This window comes from Labrus bergylta, chromosome 17, assembly GCF_963930695.1.
Source record: "Labrus bergylta chromosome 17, fLabBer1.1, whole genome shotgun sequence".
Classification (NCBI taxonomy): Eukaryota; Metazoa; Chordata; class Actinopteri; order Labriformes; family Labridae; genus Labrus; species Labrus bergylta.
The window spans coordinates 11767336-11783857 of record NC_089211.1 but is presented as its reverse complement, the minus strand read 5'-3'; the positions used below and the strand labels follow the sequence as shown (position 1 = coordinate 11783857).

Genomic DNA, 16522 nt, shown 5'->3' with positions numbered 1-16522 from the left:
TCTAACAAGTTATTTTACAGAAATAGCTCATAAAGTGATATCATATGGAAATGGCATCATGAAGAAAGTATGACACACAACCAGACGTGTCCTGAATGACTCCTGGTGTTGTTACCTAGTTGTTGAGGCATAGGTGAACACTTTTATAACTTCTTCTATGTCTTCTTTCTCTCTCTCTATTTCAGTGGTGGACTGCAAGGTGATCCTGGAGGGCCTTCAGAGGTTAGGCCCAACTCCGATCTATCTGCCTGTCAGCTACAGGATCCTCAATGCCGAGTCAGCATTCTTCCTACAGGAGGCCAATCAGGACATTATGAGGAACTCCAGCCTGCAGGCTCGTACAGAGTCCTTCTTCATCCACCAGGCCAGGCAAATGCCCTTTGTCAACGCCAGCTACGGGCCGCTGTCCATCCAGCAGCCCGTCCCTCTGGAGCTGCTGCAGACGCTGCCAGGGCCGTTCAACACGCAGTCCTTCTCTTCATCATCAGAGTCAACATCAGCGCCATCATCATCATCATCACCACCTCTTTTTACCTTCAACTGGAAGGTCCACACCTATATTATCAGTGAGAGGATTTATCCCAGTTGGCCAAAGGTTCAGGTGTTGTTCTACATCGCAGGGAGGGACTGGGATGATTATAGCGCCATCCACAAGCTGCCCTGCGTCAGGATGTTTGCCTTCCACGAGACTCAAGAAGTGCGCGGAACATGTAGACTTAAAGGTGAGTTAGGGATATGTGTAGCTGAGCTGGAGCCCCTGGCCAGCTGGTTCAGCCCGCCCACCATCAGGCCTGGCAGGCAGAGGGTCTCGGAGCAGGCCCAGGGCACTCCTGTGGAGCTCTACTACATGGTTCAAACCACAGACAGCGGAGACTGCAGCTCAGAGGATTCCAGGAAAGGCAGCCCGGTACACACAGACCAGCCTAGGCCGATGGGATATTTTGCAGGGCACACACCGATGCAGCGCATTGGGAGTGTCCGACTGTTTCAGCCAATGTCTGAGCTGAAGCTGGACAATAACTTTATGGTGATGGCACCATCCAAACCCATCCGGCAGAGAGAAACACTTTCCACTTTTCTGGCTCTGTCCACACTTTCTACAGTGCAAATTTTCACCCTCAGGTGAGTCAGCCTCCTCCTGGGAGAACCCATTTTACTCACCTGCTCTACTAATGTTGTCCTACTTTAGAAAGTTATACAAGCAGAAATCACTGAATATCTTCAGATGAATTGGGAAATGATTTTATAATAATGTGTGTCTGAACTTCAAGTGACTGATTGATAAATCATTCATGCCACAAACCACACAATACATGGCAACACTTACATGTCATCAAACTGTCACTAAGACACAAATGATGGTGTGGCATATGACGGTAAAAAAAAAATTCTCAAGAAATTATCAGTTGTTGTTTGTCTGACTCATATCTTGAGATTAATGTGGGTTTTAACCTACTTTAGGACGATGCCCTTTCGTTGAAGAGCAGTGTAGCATAGGTCGCCATGTTAATGTTACAAACAGAGTTTGTAGGCTACATAGTTACAATCCTCTTTTAAAAGGTTTGTTTGTGGTTTGTAAAAATGGAAATTAAAACAGCTGGTTCAATTTGGCAAAATCAAGAATTAATTATTCATGTCAGAGATAAAATAAATGTGATTATAATAAGCTTTTGTTTATTCACACTAAACTCAAGTCCTCAGACACTGTTGCCATGCAAAAACATGGTTAACAGATGTGTGGTCAAAAGATTCAACTACAAAGAATGAGCTTGATTCACCAAATTTCCGCTTTAGACCAAACTTCAGAGTGTCTTATTTCAAAGTTTGAAAGTCCCAAAAGTGGGCGGTATAACGAAAGTAAGAAGTTAAAAAACACAAAGTCAAACAAAGTTGATTTATGATGCTGTTGGCTTTTCTGCTTATTTAAAAATGTTTACTTTCATAGTATGCTTGACCACATTACCCTTTATCGACCCTTACATCCCATTTTATGGAGGGAGTAAGATTTTTAGACCAATGAAAAATGGATACAGTGTTTACAGAGAAGGTTTATGGTTGTGATAATTTTTCAAATCATTTAAAATGTGAATATGAGTTGCTGCCGTTCTTACCACCTTCCAAACTGCATGTTTGACAGTCTGAGAAGGAAGATAACACCTCCTTCAATACACCTGCTGTTTTTATGAAGATTGTCTTCAAGTTCTCACCTTCAAAGTTGCTTCTCTCAGGAAATATTTGTTGGTTCTTTAGAATTACATCAGCCATTCCTTGATTCATAGAGCCTTGTCTCGTTCAAAGTGCCATTCAAAGTGAATCTAATTGCTCCATGTTGTGTGATGAAAGTGAAGTTGCTGGAAATATGCATTTCCAGCGGGCTGCCTGCGATCTGAATCACAGCAGATGAAACAGTTAGCGGCCTTTAAGTGGAGCTGTGACAGAGCGCTTTGGCAATTTGTCACCCCCAGCTGAGCAGGAAATCTGCCAAAAAGCCTCGTTGCTTTTTTTCTCACTCCAGCGATGATGAACTCCTGTGATGTAGTGCTCACAGTGTGTGTTTCTCACACGAGTCAGCGTGTGTGTACACGGAAACTTTAAAGGCAGTATTTCTCTTCAGTGCCTTTTTGCACCAGTGATAGACCCAGGTCTTTATGTTTTTTGTTTTTTTTTCCTGTAAGGATAGCAGTTAAAATTCAGCCAAAATGCCTCATTAGTTGCCAAAAGATTAAACCTCAAAGCGTTAGAGAATCACAGGCTTCTTCACAGTTACTCAAGTGCTGTACCGATATTGCTAATTAAACATCTGAATGCTACATTAGCTTTTGGCTGCTTTGTTCTTGTCTTCCAGGGGTGCTTTAACATTTGCTTTCAGTTGTTGGATTTTCCAAATAGAAAACACTTTTAGCACTTAAAGTCCTCTTGATAAGACCGCAATTTAAACTCTGATCACTGCAGGAGGGTCTGGATTTTCAGCTTGGCTCTTCTGCCGTGGGAATTTGCATTCTGTCGCACAAGGTTTGCTTGTGCTTTCAGTGTGAGCGTGTTTATGGAGAATTTACTTTACAAGTCGGTCTGGTGTGTTTCTCAGAGCGGCTAAGACATCATTAACTATTTATGTTCTCTGGAGATGCTTCTCTTCTTCCCTGTATCTTTTCCCCAAAGCTTACTCATCTGCCTCTATTCCTCCTCAACAGTCGCTGCAATATGTGACCAAAACATTCTGAGAATCTCTCTGGTCAGCTTTTTTTTTCTTCTTCGACATGTTCTACTATCAGATGGAAGCAGTAGATTTTCTTAAAGGTCACATTTTATCCTCCTTTTCAACAAGTTAAAATAAGTCTCCAATCTCCCTAAAGCATGCTGTTGAAGTTTCTTGCTCAAAATCTATATGATCCTGTATTTTATCATACAAACCTCTTTATTTCAGCCCTGCTCAGAACAGGCTGCTTCTGTGTCTGTGTCTGTGTCTTAAATGAAAGTGAGCTGTGTCTGATCTGGAAGGGGATGTTGCTCGGGCTTTCTCAATCCATGCCCTACTGTGAGAGGGCAGACTAAGAAGGCAGAACAAACACCTTGGGGGAGGGGTTACTGCTCTTTGTGATGTCACAAAAGACGGAGAGGATGGACTTTTGTCATGATTCAAAAGTTTATTGACAGGCTAGGGACACAAATTAGTGTTTTAAGAACAAGGTCGAGTGTATTTTGCATAATATGGGACCTTTAATCTCTACTGGAAAGTTTTAATGTGGTGTATAATCATATTCCTTTGTTGATTATAAACTGATGTCTGGAATACCCTCAATGTTCTATAGAAATCACCTAGAAAGTTTTAAGTTCGTTACACACTGTCAACCCATTCTCCCAGCAAAACAAAAGTAGAACAAGGTGTTCCTGGAGATGACTTTTGATTTTGTTTTAAATGGAATAGCCTTGCTTTTCCAGTATCATTTCAGATGTTTTCAAAACACTAAGAGCCTGATTAACTAAGAATTTCTCCAGCTATCTGCTCCGCCTGAAGTTCTTATTCGCAATGCTTATAGTGTTCATGATATTCAGGCGCAGACGAGCCAAAAAGCTGTCTTGCTCTGTGCAGTTTGCAGTTTCATTTCCACAGGTTAAGTGGACACAGATTCCCCACAATCCTTTTGTGAAACAGGCCCTGTGTAAAGTTTGATGTGTCCCTTAATGCACATTCCTTGTCTTCCCGCTATGATCTGTACTCTATTTGTAAAGTTTGGTCAACTCTTCGCTCTTTTTTTTTCTTGAAAATAATAATTTCTATAATAATAATGTTTAGAATTTATGGCTTCTGTTGATAATGCAAAAAATATATAAACCCCTCTTATATTGAATCGTAATATTGCCTTAATCACAATAATAATATCTGTCAAGACAATCAAATTTTCATATTAGTCACTTTGCAGCCAGCTTCTTTAACTATGTCCTACAACAAAATCAGCGCACTTAGCAGAGAAGCTATTTTAGCAGCCAGTTATCTCACTGTTTGATTTTGAAATTATCTGATTAGATCTAATCTAAACTAATCTAATGTAATTATATTGAATGAAATTGTCGGAAGCAGGACATTATGTAAGCACAGAGCCATGCATATTCATAAGTGCATTCATACAGTCAACACACACAGGTGTACTCACTCACACTTTTATTTGCATGGACGTGGTGTGTGCTCACTGTAAAGTCATGGTGTGTTTGTCATGCTAAAGGCTCCCTGTGGAATCAGTAATCTCTGCTCCCTGCCTCATTAGCCGTGAAGAGAGAGGTGTAACAGGTTGGAAGATGTCTGCTCCAGTTTCTCCTTATTCAACATGCAAATGAAAACACGGTTTCCTCCTGAACAAATTAACAGCCTTTTCAGGAGATAAATTGCCCCAGCTGTATTGTAATTTTGACTAAACAATCCAACATATTCCCCCTCGGGGTGGGCGGTGCTGCTGATGAATGCAAATGAATTTCTAATATGTGAGAGTGTGAAGGTAGAAGTGTGAGATTCATACAGTTTGCAGGAGTTGTTTTTGTTGTTTACAAATTTAGCAGGTGAAGGAGGCAGGTTCAGTGTCTGGTTATGAATTAAGAAGTGGATTTAGCCGAGGCCTTCGTGTCAGCTGATTGTGATCCTCGATATAGTTCAGGTTTTTAGCCTTATCAGCCTCATACTGTCAGCTCTCCTCAGTGATTCACTTTTTTAAAGGTCGCTACTGATAGGTTTGTTTTTTTTCCATTTTCACTTCTGTGCTCATCTCTACGTCTTTTTTTTTTATCAGTCTCTCTATCCGGGGTTTTCTCCCATCCTTGTATTATTTAACCTTTTTCTCTCTCCACCCAAGCCCTCTCTTTCTAAGTCATACTACTAATACTGTCAGACTGAACTTGACACTTTCCTGCTCTTTGTGTGGAAAAACTTACAGAAAACTCAAGATTTCATATTGACATGAAAGACTTTAAAAGACTTTAGACTTCATTGTCCCCATGGGGAAATTCTTTTTCACAGCACCGTTACTGTATAAACAGACAATTCCCATCAAAGAACATGCACAAAACACACACAGTCTCTTGCTTCAAATTAAGGGCCCTACTTTGACAGTGTTTAAAGCTTGGTCCAAAACTCATAGCACAATGTGATTTGAGGCATGTCCGACTACAGTTTGCTAGTTATGCTCACAAAATATTGGTGGATGTTGGATTAGGTCCCTTGATAATACACTGTGGGATTTGGGTGTTACATGAATCAAACAACTACAGTCACAGTCTTCATTCCTTTTAGGAGCCAGGTGCGCCTGCAGACTGGCACATTTATATTTATATGGAAGATTGAAGTCTTTATTTCTAAACAGACAGTGTGTGCGTGTTTCTTCCATTGTGCCCTGAATACACACAACACACCATGAAATATGTTAATGGCTGTTTAAAGTTATCAGTGAAGCTTCAACGATCCAAAACGATCAGTGCCCTGAACATATCCGCTTGAGGCCCAAGAAGGCGTCCTGGCTTCACTAACTCTGACATAAGAGATCAAGCTAACGGTCACATGAAGCTGTGTATCAACCTGATACGTGAAACCAGAGTTTGTATGAGTGCATTCACATGGAAGAGCAGTGTTAGCTTGACTTAACCTATCACAATTATGTACAAGTCTGCCATCATCCCATCGACATATTTACGCTAAGCAAAGAAAATATGAATTACGCACATAGAATACTACAGACTTACTTATCAACACAGCTGTAGCAACAAATGCAGGAAGACCTGGCAGAAAATAAGAAACTGTCAAAAGTGAATGTCCATATGATTGCTTATTATAGGCTCTCTTTGCCATTCTTAGTGCATATGAGATATGACTTGAATAACTCCTGTTGATTCCCGTAAATCCATTTGTTGCTCTGATTTGCTTCTTGTGTTGTGTATGACAGTTTTAGACTATTACAGCTGCAGCCCCGACAGTAGCTGACAGAGTGTTTAGAGCCAGTACACATTTATAGATGAATATAATTAAAAGCAATAAGTGTGCTTCATTTTCCATTTAATTAAAAATGTCTACAAGGCTTCTAATTTGAATTCTTGTATTTTTTTTACCCTTGTGATTTCCCATCACTTTTCTCCTCTTGCGTTTTCATCCAAACTGATGAATTGATTGGACAATGCATGCATTTGCTCTCTTCTTCCCTGCAGACTGTCCTTCTTTTTACATATTTGTCCATCTGCCTCTGGAAAGGCTGCATGTCCCTTAGGGGTTTAGTGATCCTGCAGCTTAGTAGAGGGTTGTTCAGATGCAGCGCACCCTTCAGAGTGACCCATCCCTCCAAGACTTGATATATCTTTGGGGTCAAAGGCCGTATTAGTTTCTCTTTCTGGGTGCTTTCAATTTATTGGGAAACTTGCAGGGTTTGTAAACGGGTGGCAGATGGAGTTTGGGTTTCCCAAGAGATTGATGCTTTATATCTGCTCTTGTGTTAGGATAGCTGGTGTGTGTGTGTGTGTGTGTTAGGTAAAGAACTGTATCTATACCTTCTACCTGTTTTATCCAACCAATAGCCCACGGTGTTGTCCTTTAAGGCTACACATAGGCTACATGAGAAAAACTCTACTGTTATTCAAATTTACTGATATTTAGTGCACTGGAAAAACCATTTAAGCATTTTGTGATTAATTTGCAGCCATGTTTAATAAAAAAAATAAAATCATTCAGATAGTTTAATGCCGAGCCGGTTTAAAACTGCTGTTACTGTGAAATAGAGATTATCCGGGATGACAGAGGATTGGTATAAATTATGATCATATTTAAATGGGTTGGTGTTAAGGCTTCCTTAACCAAAATAATTAAACCAAGGCTTGAAACATGGAGAACGAAGACAGATAAGGATGCCACACAGATCTGGGCCCGTATTCACAAACATTCTGAGAACGCTCTCAGAGAGCTCCTAACTTATCTTAATAAATCCTAGCAAGGATTTTTAGCCTAGATTTAGGAACATACTCTGAGTGAGGAAGAGAATTTTTATTTTTTTATCTGAGCGAGGAGGCGTGGTTGACGTTGCTAGGTGACACGGTTTTTCAGAAACTGGGATTGGTTAATCCAAAAGAATTGAGAGAAAAAGTCAAACATAGAATCTAGTCAGACATTGTGTAATTATGAACACTATGAAATTATCACCTGTGATTATTTGTAAAAAAAGTACCCTAAAATACAGCCCACAAGATGCTTGAAATCACGTGCCCTCTTGTGCAGCTAACCACTTGTCGAGAAACTCAGCATGCATGTTTTTGTCTATTCGACCCAACTATGAGTCAATAAGGAAGTTTCTACACCACTTGTTTATGATTAAATCCAGTTGCTGATACATTTAGACAAGTGTACACAATGATACATAATGAATAAAACTCAAACTATTTTTTAAGTTTATTATTATTTAATTGAGAGAACAATCTGATTATTTCACCTCCTTAGCTACTACTTGCGGTTTGGATTATCGTCACATGGTTCTTGATTTCCAACTTGCCATTATCTTTAAGTGTTCTTTAATAATTTCTAGGTTGCTATTGTGTAAGGTGAACCAGTCCTGACAGTATACGCTCTGCTGGCTAACTGTGGGTTGGTGTCTCTCTTACACACAGATGATCACTAGCTTGGCCTTCTAATCACTTCGTTTTTGCGGATGTTTCGTATCAGGATTTACTTTGATTAGTTTGATCTCACAGACTTGACAGCTGTAAGACAAAGTCATGCATGCTGTAATCTGAATTTGAGGCAAAGGAATAAAGAGAGAGGGAGAGATATTTTGAAATGCTGTGGTTGTCATACATTGGCAGATTTTTGGAAACTGACAAGAAGATGCACAAAGATGCACAAATATTGACAGTAACACAGACAGTATTCAAGAAGTCAGGCTGAGAGAATGGAAGCAAACAGCATGACTTTGTTTTTTCATGTTGTTTGTCCTACCAAAATAAAATGTCCTTGAACAATCACTGTAGGGTGTGGCGTTGTCATTTTGTGCAGCATTCAGTAAAAATAAGTAAGTTAGGGCACAAGTATCTTGTTTTTATTTCAAACTTACTTCTAATTGTTGGATTCTCCATGAAGGACTCAATCCAAACAAACCTCATTGGTCCATCCAGTCAGGCAGAAGTCAACCAGGAGACTGGATTTGCTCGAGGTTCCTGGCTGTTTTTCTTGCAGCTGTGAAGGAGAACTTTCTTACGGTGGAATTGTTTGGTCTCTGTAAAAGAGGGTTCGGCTAAGCAAACATGGACACTTCAATCATTGACGCCCCAGTATGTATTTAGGTTTGATAAATCCAACATGAACCTGCTTGTAATGTATGACTTATAAACTTTACATGTGGACCTGGCAAACCTTTAGTGGGTCTCAACCTTATTATGTATTTCCTATCAAGAGTGTCTTATCCATTCTATTCTCTCCATGCGTGATCAACCCAGAGTACAAAACTGAAAGGCATCTTTATTCCTAGAGGAAGCTCTTTCTCTGTAATAACGGCAGTGCTGCTCCTGGTTTCATACATTTCAAAGAACTTTCTCACCTTTGTGAAAGTTTTCACACAGAAAAAAAAATTCCCCTTTCTGTTCCTCCAAAAATATTGAACTTTTATGCAGAAATACACAGTTTGAAACGGTGACAACAACAACAACAACAACAACAACAACAACAATAAAAGAATCAGTATTAGTGAAAAGGAATGAGTAAGTGAGAGCAAGAGAGAAAAACAAGTGACAAGCTGACAGAGTGAAGGCTTCTGGGGAGAATAAGACTGATCTAATATTCAGCTTGTAGCTCGGAGTAGAGCTTTTGGCTGTGTTTTTAAGCTGTGTAGTAGTTCTGGTCAGTCGTGCTGTAGCTGGTTGGGAGGTCAGCCATTGATCTGCAGATATAAGCTGCTACTTTAGATCTAAGCCTTCATCATCGTGCGTGGCAGACACCACTGCGAGAGGATAAGCTTTGATCTGCACAAGGATTTGCCTGTGTGTGTGTGTGTGTGTGTGTGTGTGTGTGTGTCACTGTGTGTGCGTGTGCGTGTGTGTGCGTGTGCGTGTGCGTGTGCGTGTGTGTGTGTGTCACTGTGTGTATGCCCGTTGAAGAAAATGCAAGAGTATGGGTGTGAGTCTTCATGTATGTAGATGTAGCTACATGAAAGTTCATTTAGTCAGTCCCAGCCCTCTCGAGCAGAGTGAGAGAAATTAAAGAAGGACCTTTGTAAAGCTGACCATACATGTCCCATGTGAATGTCTGACGATATAAAAAGGTCATTTTATCATTTCATTCAGTTAAATTATCATATTGGAGCTAATACTTGTATGAGGTATCTTAACATCATTCTCTACATAATTAACGTGCCATGTAATATGAAGAATAAAGTCAGTCCCATCCAGCGCACGTCCTGCTGGTTAACTGGCAAGTGCCAAGGCCTGAAAGAGACGTGTTAAATGAGAAACAGGAAGTAGAATTCCCTGCTCCCCGGGACAAATAATGTTTTTCTTTAATTGAATTGAAGGCAGCCATAAATGTTGTTTAACCACAGAGAGGCCAGCCCAGGCATCAATGTGCTGTTTGTTTTCTCTCTTTTGCTTGCCGACTAATGAAAAAACTTTAAAGTATAGCACTCTCTTTTTTTTTTGTGAAAATGTGAAAAACACTGGCTGCAGTGTTTTGATTGCTGAGTGTTTTTTTTTCAAAGAGCAACAGCGTACTACTCAAACTTTGGAGCCAGTGTTAGAAAAAATCACTCAAAAGTTAAGTCAAGCGTTGCTTTCAAGATCAGAGTAATCCAGCGCACACCAGATATAGCTACTTTAAAGTTTAATGAATATAAAACAGTGGAGCAAACAACATACACTATACATTTCGTATAGTGGCTCAAACCTGGCCTCAGGTTTGTACTCCTGAGAGCGATCGTGGGCTGTGCGCTGGATTACTCTGATCTTGAGAGTCGTCTGTTCCTGCTCTATAGCTGCACCCTGGATGACTAGCACAGCTGTGCTCAGAGCACCCATCGATCTTCATTATGTTAAGTGTTGCTTTGTGATGATACTAAGAGATCGTTCCAATCTGTCAATGACTCCTCCTGGATAGAATGAACCCTTTACCTTTTCTTAATTATTCCTTTATTACATAACAGCAGCTTTATTTTTTATTTACATTCATTCATTCAATTTTCCAAGTTGCCTTCAAAAATTCCTAATGGTGGTGTGTTAATAGTTTGACTTCTACCAGAGATTATCTGTACTATGAGCAGGGCTTTAAATTAACACCCGCCAACAACCAATTGGGGGTAAAAATTAACTTTGGCGGGTAACATTATAGAGTTACTATCCATTTTGCCTGGTGATGAATGAAGCAAATATCACTGCTTCTGTTTGAAACGGCAGGCTGCAGAAATGACGCAACAAGTCAGTGTTGCCAGATTAGGCAACTGGTAGAAATTCTGGTTGGCTGGTAACTTTAAAAATCTACGAGCCATGTTGGCTGGTGATCAAAAAAGTACATTTAAAGCCGTGACTGTGAGCATCAGTTTCTTTACAAATGTGGCTCAGTTGGTTGGCCCAGAAAAATAGGAGATATTGTTGCTTTAACTTCTTGTTCATTCTGTGTTTTCACAGCACTATAGGTCATTTATTAGGCCGTCTAGAGATCCAGCATCATCAGTGCAACATAGACCCAAATGGGAAACTAAACATTTTATTACAGGGACTGAAAGTCATGCTGCTCTTTACTGAGCCCTCTGGATCTTTATGTGTCGTTTAAGCTGAATTATACTTGTGTGTTAATGGTTACATCGTATCTATGTTTTTGTTTTTTTTAAAACACTTAATAGTTTTTCCCTCACATGAAGGTAGTTCAGGCCTGAATAGCCACTTGTCCTTGTTCACTCTTTCATGGCCCGTCCCCTGGCGCCCAGTGTGTGACCAGAGGAACAGACTCAGCATTGTCACGCCACCAGGCTCCAAACAGACAAGCTGTGATTTGCCATTTGGGATTCGTGCACACAGACATACAAAACCAAAAGAGACACAATAACCCCAAGGGAGTGGTCCATGAAGGGATCAGTGTAAACATCCAGTGGCAGGGGAGGTGTTGGTGGCCATGTGAAGTGGAGGCAGAACTCAGGGTGCTGACTGGTAAGCTTGAATAACTTACAGGAGAGAAGTGAGATGGTCATCCCCATTTATACACCAGCAGACACCCATTTCCCTGATGCCATATTACTGCTTAAAGACATCAATGTGAGGCTGGATTGAAATCAACACAAATTGAACCTGTATTTGTCTTGTAGCGTTTAATATTAGAACAAAAGCTAAATCTGCATGAGTCAAAATCATCCTGATACTGTATGTCCTGAAATGCAAAGTGCAGGGGACATTGAGGTTCAAGGTCAGTGTAAAACATACCAACGGTGTTTCAAGTTCTTTCTAGCTGTGCAATATCTATGCAGAAAAAGATTGATATCATAGATTTTTCTTTTCATAACAAAGGGAAGCAAATATAGAGAGCTGCTGGGCACAAAATCACATCAACTGTTGGAGAAAAGCTGTGTTGTCTATTTATACAAAGCAAGAATATTTTGCTGGTTTTATAAGACGTTGCAAAAAAAAAAATGCTTTGGGCAACAGGTGAAAGTCAAACTATGCGCAAATGTTCTCTGGTCTGAAGTTGAAATCTTAAAATGAAGAATACTGTACGTCTATACATACTGAAGGCCTGTGCTTATATTTTGTTGAATTAGCTTGCATAAAAGCCTCAAATGTCACCTCTATGTCCGCCTGGCTTTCATCTGTGGTGATGCAATGATGCAAGTTATGTAGCAAAAGAGCCACTGCAGCATCTCTGAAATACACCATACACCATGAAGAGGGAATGATGAAACACTTCTGTCAGCATAAAGGTGTCTTTCTATGTTGTTAATACAGTAAGGATTTGCTATTAACTTTAGTTTTCTAGTTTACTTTCAACACGAGTTGTTTCGTGTCAGACTTGTTCCTTTTCTGTTCCGTTTACTTGATTACTTAAGTTAACTTGAACTCTTCTGCAAGTCAAATCAGAGGCTGCATGAGATGCCAAAAAAAGTTGCTTGTGATGAACGACTTTCATGCTGCGACTGTTCATGCAGGCATTTCTCCAAGATTTTAGACTTGATCAAAGTGACATGCAAAATTTGTGTTGCCACAAATGCGTAGCATGCACTTTGACTGCTACTGAGGGGAAATTACACATTATTTAGTTTTTTTGGGACCTTTTTTTGCCCTATATTTGATAGGACAGCTGAAGAGAGAGAGGGAATATTGGAAGGAGAGAGTGGGGGATGACATGCAGAAAAGGTCCAAGGTTCAAACCAATGGTCACTGTGACAAGGACTCCGTACATGGGAAGCGAAACATAACTGCTACGCTATCTGTGCCCCAGAAAGTACACAATATTTACGCTTTTTTGCAGACCCATTATGAAGAAGAGGCTTTGTTTATTCCTTATAAACACTTGATCAATTCTGAGAGTCAGATCTCCAATCAGAGACCTGAGAGGGAAACTGGGAGGAAGAAGAGCCTTGATTCTTTTTTTTTTAATATTCTGAATATCTGTAGCCTATTTGTTAACCCAAATGACTGTCAAGAAGGATTTTTTTTGGCTTGTAAAGAGAGTGGAAGATGAGCATTTAGTTTAAAACTCAACAAAAATGTGCTCCTAATTTTGTGTTTGTCCATTTTTTAGCACATCAGCAAGCAAAGATTTTCTGTAGCTTCTTAATTCAGCCCTTAATCAGCCATTCAGTCTCTAAATCATCCCTCTATCATCTCTGTGATTTTCTCTGAGTCGTGATCTCATCCTTCAAGTTCCTGCTTTTCTTTGACAGACACACAGACTTTCACGCACACACATTTCAAACCCTGCCAGATGACCCCTGTCTCATGTATGTAGTGGAGCCTGTTAATGATGACTTTCAAACAGTACCCATCGTATCACTTGTTAATGTGTAGATGGTGCTAATGTACTGCTTGATATGCCAGTTTTGGCCGGTTTAGGCCTGAATTGATTTAACTCCAATTCCAGCTCTGCGGTTTTTCCATCAATGTGCACATGCTTTATTCCCGACCCTGTAGAACAACTTCTGTGGGACTGTGTATTAAACTTGATTAATTTTTATTTTCTGGAGTGCTTTGTTCAGGTGGAGCTGATCCTTTGTCACTTTGAAAACATTTTGTAACACCACTTTGACAACTTTCAGACGGACATGGAGGGGTTTTGTTAATGGTTAATGGTGGCTGTCATCTTTTTTTGTGTCACATTGCAATTTCAGCACACTGTTCTGGCCTCCTGCACTGCTCCGATCGAATGCCACATTACTGCCAAACTCCAAAACACAACGTGAAATTCAGACCAAGACTGGAGACTAACTGTTTCCACAGCTCCCTCAGCTCACTCAACACAAGCAAACAAAAAGCATGTAATCAATTACCTTGGAAATATTGCTTCTATTGTCCAGTACATCAAGATCGAAATAAATACTTGTTCCCATCAGTATACCCGCTCTATCTGATTTCAAACAACCTCTGGAAACAGTTTATTTTCTGGACATTATTTGTGCAGTTCTAACTCGTAATATTTAAGAGCATTAAAATTGATTTAAAAAAGGTGCATTGGTTGGTTCATAGTACCAACATTTACTACTTATAAATCTCTCTTCTATAACTTAGCAATGGAATATGTAATGGTTTTAAATGTGTTACCCCATACCTCCAAATAGTAAGTCATATATGGAACTATATGAGAACAATATAACGTAAAAATTGAATTTTGTTTACATCCTAGTTTTGACATTTGACATAGTTTATTTTCATTTACTCTTTGTATTTTAACATCCTTAAACTTGATTTTTGTTCTTTCATTTTGTGACGATACCAAGTATTTCCTTTTCATCATTCATCATTAATAAACATAGAGGACAAGGTTTTTATTGACAATATCTTCAACAACACAACACAACACCTAAACCTTCACAACAGGGTCCTAAGACGCTAACTAGACTCTTCTCCTCTGTCGCCCCCTGGTGGTGGAATGAACTTCCAAACTCCATTTGATCGAGTCCCTTTGCACCTTTAAGAAAAAGCTAAAGACCCAGCTCTTTCATGAATACCTACGACCTTGATGATGACGATGGTCTCGATATTATTGATGATGATGATGATGATGATGATGATGGTTTCGTTTGATAACTATGTTTTAAAGATGGTTTCTCTCCTGATTAGAGCTCTCAATCAAGAACAGTGCTTCACCTCTGTGCAATGCCAGCACCTGTGTGTTCTGATTGTTTGCAGTTACTGACATTATTTCCTTTCCTTCCCTCATATTTCATTATATCTGTACAACACACATTTGGGTTAGAACTAACTGGCAGTTTCCTAAGGTTTCCGTGTGTGCCACATTCAGTCAGCGCCGCGCATTCAGTGTCAGAAATTTTGCTAATTTATTTTTCACAGAGTTTTAAACAGAGTTTTTTCAAGGTGGGTTATTTTTTGGATAGAGGGCCTAGGTCATCTACCTGTAGATAAATGTTCCATCAAATCTATCAACCATTAAAAGTATAATTCAACATTATGCTCAACCACAGCTTTAACAGGATTTGGCCCCATCTTTGGTATTTAGGATGATCCCATGCTACTTCTGCATGTGCCTGTTCCCTGCAATTGATGGCGTACTTGTTAATCTGTGTATCCCTCCCTACGTTAGGTTTACCAACTTTACCTAATCTATCCCACTACATCCTGAGATTATACCACTTAGCCCCCTTCCGCATGCATCCAAATATTGGATCAGTCCTGGATCATCTGTCTGGTCCAAAGAAATTCAATGCAGAGTCATATTTTTTATCCCATGGATGCAACCTTATATGTCAAATAGATTTCACTGGAAGCGTTGTCCCTGTGTTTGCTCTAAGCCTTGTTGAACTGGCTGTGGCTTCCATTCAAACGGCTGCCGTAGGGATCAAGCTGCTGTCTGCCACAACATGACCTCTTTTCCTGCAGCTAATCTACAGCAGCAGCAGTAGTAAGTTCCCAAAATCCAGCATTAGAGCAAATGAAAAATTGGAAGATTTTTGCACACACTGTTAGGGATACAATTCTGCAGGAAAATAAAAATTAAAAACCAACATGACATATATTTCAGATTTGTGTTAATCCACAAATCCTGTGACAAATGTGGGTCCAAGTATCCAACATGTAGGGAATCAAATTGGTAATGTTCTTGAGTTTTACATGTTGAGTCTTGAGTCGTGAGGAGAGTCGAGCTGTGATTTAGTTGAGGTGATTGCTTTGGGCCATAGTGGATGTTGCGCTGTCACGCCCTTCAGTGTCATCATCCCGTTGGCCTGCTTTCATAAAGTTTCTGCACACACACAGAGCTGTTTGTTATTTCAGTCAATACCCATCAACATCCAGCCTGTTTCTTTATTCAGAGTATCATGTTTTCTCTGTTGTCTTTGACTGTTTTTTTTTTCCACTTTTAAAGAGGCTGAAATTGAATGCAAACACAGGGAGATAATGAGTGGTTGGTGCAGATTTAAAAAAGAATAGCCATTTACTGCTAAAAGCTGTACACTTTGATATATTTCCCTATAAATGAGCTGCAATTTATTTTCCTTTCTCATCTCTTCCTCTGCTCCCTATTATAAGTAATAACACTTCAACTACATCTCGTCTCCTCTGTAATTGCTTCTGCTCGGCTGCATTCTGGTTTTAAAAAGCAGATGTACATAATGCAGAAATGGGCTCCATATCTCATCACATTGTTATCAGTGCACTCTTGAGGCCGATAACTTGAAGGATTTCATCTGCCCTGTTTGTTTGGCGGAAGTAAGATTAGTTTGTTGTTATGATGAAATGTAAAGTCTTACATTATTGATAATTTCAGAGCTTTCATAGTATTTGACACTTCTCCGGCAAACATTGCTGCAATTGTCAATTCCTTTTTAGCAGTTAACCTAACATTTTATCCTGTGGTTTA

General features: G+C 39.8%; 1 protein-coding gene across 1 annotated transcript in view; it reads left to right on the top strand.

Annotated features, from left to right (window-relative positions):
* Nucleotides 1–16522, top strand: part of si:dkey-112m2.1 (transmembrane protein 132C) — a 113494-nt gene that overhangs the window by 36551 nt on the left and 60421 nt on the right. The window contains exon 3 of the mRNA XM_020638113.2: nucleotides 186–1122. Coding sequence (XP_020493769.2) covers nucleotides 186–1122 — 937 coding nt within the window. The remainder of the gene's footprint in view (nucleotides 1–185; nucleotides 1123–16522) is intronic.